At 45.4% G+C, this 2954-nt stretch overlaps 1 protein-coding gene across 1 annotated transcript; it reads right to left on the minus strand.

The window, feature by feature from the left end:
* Nucleotides 1-1762: 1762 nt before the first annotated feature.
* LOC114805625 (olfactory receptor 688-like) lies at nt 1763-2737 on the minus strand. The gene has a single exon (XM_029046900.1). It carries the CDS (start codon nt 2735-2737, stop codon nt 1763-1765), a length of 975 nt encoding a protein of 324 aa, XP_028902733.1.
* Nucleotides 2738-2954: the final 217 nt, after the last annotated feature.

Here is a 2954-nt window from a genome sequence, read left to right on the forward strand (position 1 = left end):
AGACCTTAAGCCCCTTCTGCAACATGGACTGTGTCCAAACTGATTAGATTGTATCTACCCCAGTGCTCAATACAGTGCCTGGCACATTGTAAGTGCTTAACAAGCAGCATTAAAACAACAAAAATTAAGGGTGTGAGATCCAAGATTAGCATGGCCTGTCCAGAGACCTGAGATATCTGTCCATCCTTGTCATGTGCCTTCACTGCATCAGTTAATCAATCATATTTATTGAGGTCATATTTATTGAGGATCATTTATATTATAAATTTTATAAAATCAATCATATTTATTGAGGACTCACTGTGTGCAGAGCACTGTACTAACCACTTGGGAGAATAAATTTTACAGTATAACAGAGTTAGCAGACACATACCTGTAGTCTATATTCTTAGTAATCACTGCAAGTTACAAGTAATGATCTTTGGCTCTTCTGTGCATGTTTGCTGTCACTCTTTTACATTTTCCCAGGTTGTATCATCTGTGCTAAGAGCAACTGTTCTCATGAATAGAAGGAAAGAGCTGGTTCCCAGCTTGAAACCCAGAGTTTTCCTAGTGTTTCTTGTGCATGCTCACTAACTAGCTGCACTCTGAAACCTACTCAGGTGACCTCTAGAGTTAAGACCGATTCCCGACTGAACCAGGGGCCTGATCACTGGGCTGGCAGAGAGCACCTCTGTCCAGAGATCTCTCTGACCATCAAACAATAGGGGATATAATGTCCAAATTGACATTTTTTTCTACAAGTTAGATTAATACTCTGAATCCAAGTAGTGTCTGTTCTTTTCAGCAAATGTTCAGAGTAGGTTGGGCAAAGGAGCCTCAGAAACAGGAGGGAGATCAGTAATCCAATCTGCTTACAGCTGACCATTCAATCTTGGACACTGGCAGCCTCTGCCATAAATTGGTTTAGGGATCCAAATGCTCAAAGACAAATCTGCCTAGGCATTAGGGAAGATAGAAGTTCCTTCCCTCATCTGGCATGATCCAATGCTCAAAGACAAATCTGCGCAGTCTTTGAGGAAGGTAGGTGTTCCTTTCCACCTACAGCCTGATGTACAAACATGTTGAAATTCAGAACATTATAATAACCATCAGCTTACATTTATTAAGAAACAAAGAGAGTCTAGTATGGGGCTGCTATCGTACTACTGTCTTGAAAGTTCCCAATCAGCCAATCAATCAGTGATATTTGCTGAGTGCATAGGATTTGTAGAGCACTGTACTAGGTGCTTGGGAGAGTGCAATACAATAGAGTTGGTAAACACATTCCCAGTTTTCAAGGAGCATACAAAGGAACTAAATCGTTCTAGGGCACAACAGTCTCCATATGCTTATGAAGGGGAAAAACTGAGAAACTAGAGCTTATTTAGAAAGCTACAACTTGGTTATGGAAAAACATACTGAGAGTTCATCCCTGAAGAGAGTAAAAATGAAGTTAATTTTCTGGGGTAGGAAGGTGTCCAGAGCTCTGACCTCATGGAGTTTGCTGCACTAAATCTCAGCTTGAGGAAGCAAGTTTTGGATGAAAAGCTAGGTTTAGAAAGGATTAGATTTCAACTATCAGCAAGTCTGTCCAACGTGTTCCGGTGCTAGCTGGGAACTGGGCCAGCACTGCAAAGCTATCCACCTGACTTCCCCTTCAAGAGCAGCAGGGAACCAGACTTGGAAACTGGATCTTGCTCCTTTTTGTGCTCTCCTGGACCTCGCACTGACATGGGGTGACTGAGTAAGAAAGTCTCTTGCCACCACGGTGGACCCAGGGTCACTTTCTCTTGCCAGCCAACCCGATCAGATTCAGGATCCCGAGTTTGATCTCCCTAGTCCTCAGGGCGTACACTATGGGGTTGAGAGCTGGGGGGATGACACTGTGCAGAACATTGAGGAGGACAGGGATGAAGGGCACCATCCTCTTTGCAGTGTGGGTAATGGGCAAGACGACAATTGCTGTGTAGAAGAAGAGGATGAGGATGATGTGGGAGCTGCAGGTGCTCAGGGCTTTGGAGGCGGCTTCGGCCGAGTGTAACTTGAGTACCGCCCGCAGAATCAGGGCATAGGAGACAATGATGAGACCCACATCAATGCCCAACAAGAACCAAGCTATGGTCAACTGGAAAATGCTGTTGGCCTTCCTGTCATCACATGCCAGGCTGGTGACAGCCAGGTTGGAGCACAGACAGTGGTCAATCTCATTTCTGGAGCAGTAATTACGTCTTGCAGCCAGGATAGGAACTGGAATGGCTAGGAGCCCAATCCTGAAAACCATGAACATGGTGGCCTTGAGAACAAAGCCTTCTGTGATGACAGAGGGGTAGCGGAGGGGGTGACAGATGGCCACATACCTGTCAATTGCCATGCATAAGAAGATGCCGGATTCCAGCCCCATAAAGGTGTGAATAGCATAAATCTGAAAGAAACATTCTTGGAGGCTGATAGTGCGGGCATTGAACCAGAGCATGGCCAGGATCCTGGGCATGATGGTGGTGCTCAGACCCATGTCCACCAGGGCCAGAACAGCCAGGAAATAGAACATAGGCTGGTGCAGAACCATTTCCTGCCATATAGTGAGCAGGATCATGGCATTGGCCAAAAGGGCTGAGAGATAGAGAAGGGCCAATGGAAGGGAGAGCCAGTGCTGCCAGCTGTGAATGCCCGGGAAACCCATTAGGATGAACTCTGTGACCTGGGGACTAGAGCCATTGGAGGCCCCGATGGACACAAACATCCTTTTAGGATGCATGGGCTGATCACAGCATGTCTTTGAAGAAACTGTCTTTGTATTACCCAAACCTTCTAATTCCTTTGAATGAGGGTCCCCATTGAGATCTCTGGGAAAAAATAACTAACCAAAAATGGTTTGATTGTCTCTCTGACAATCTACTTGTCTTGTGCATCTGGGAGATTTAACCTAGAAGGCTTCACTACTGGAAAAATACAAGTCTTCCGGCATTTGGAAT

Source organism: Ornithorhynchus anatinus, chromosome 2 (genome assembly GCF_004115215.2).
Source record: "Ornithorhynchus anatinus isolate Pmale09 chromosome 2, mOrnAna1.pri.v4, whole genome shotgun sequence".
Taxonomy (NCBI): domain Eukaryota; kingdom Metazoa; phylum Chordata; class Mammalia; order Monotremata; family Ornithorhynchidae; genus Ornithorhynchus; species Ornithorhynchus anatinus.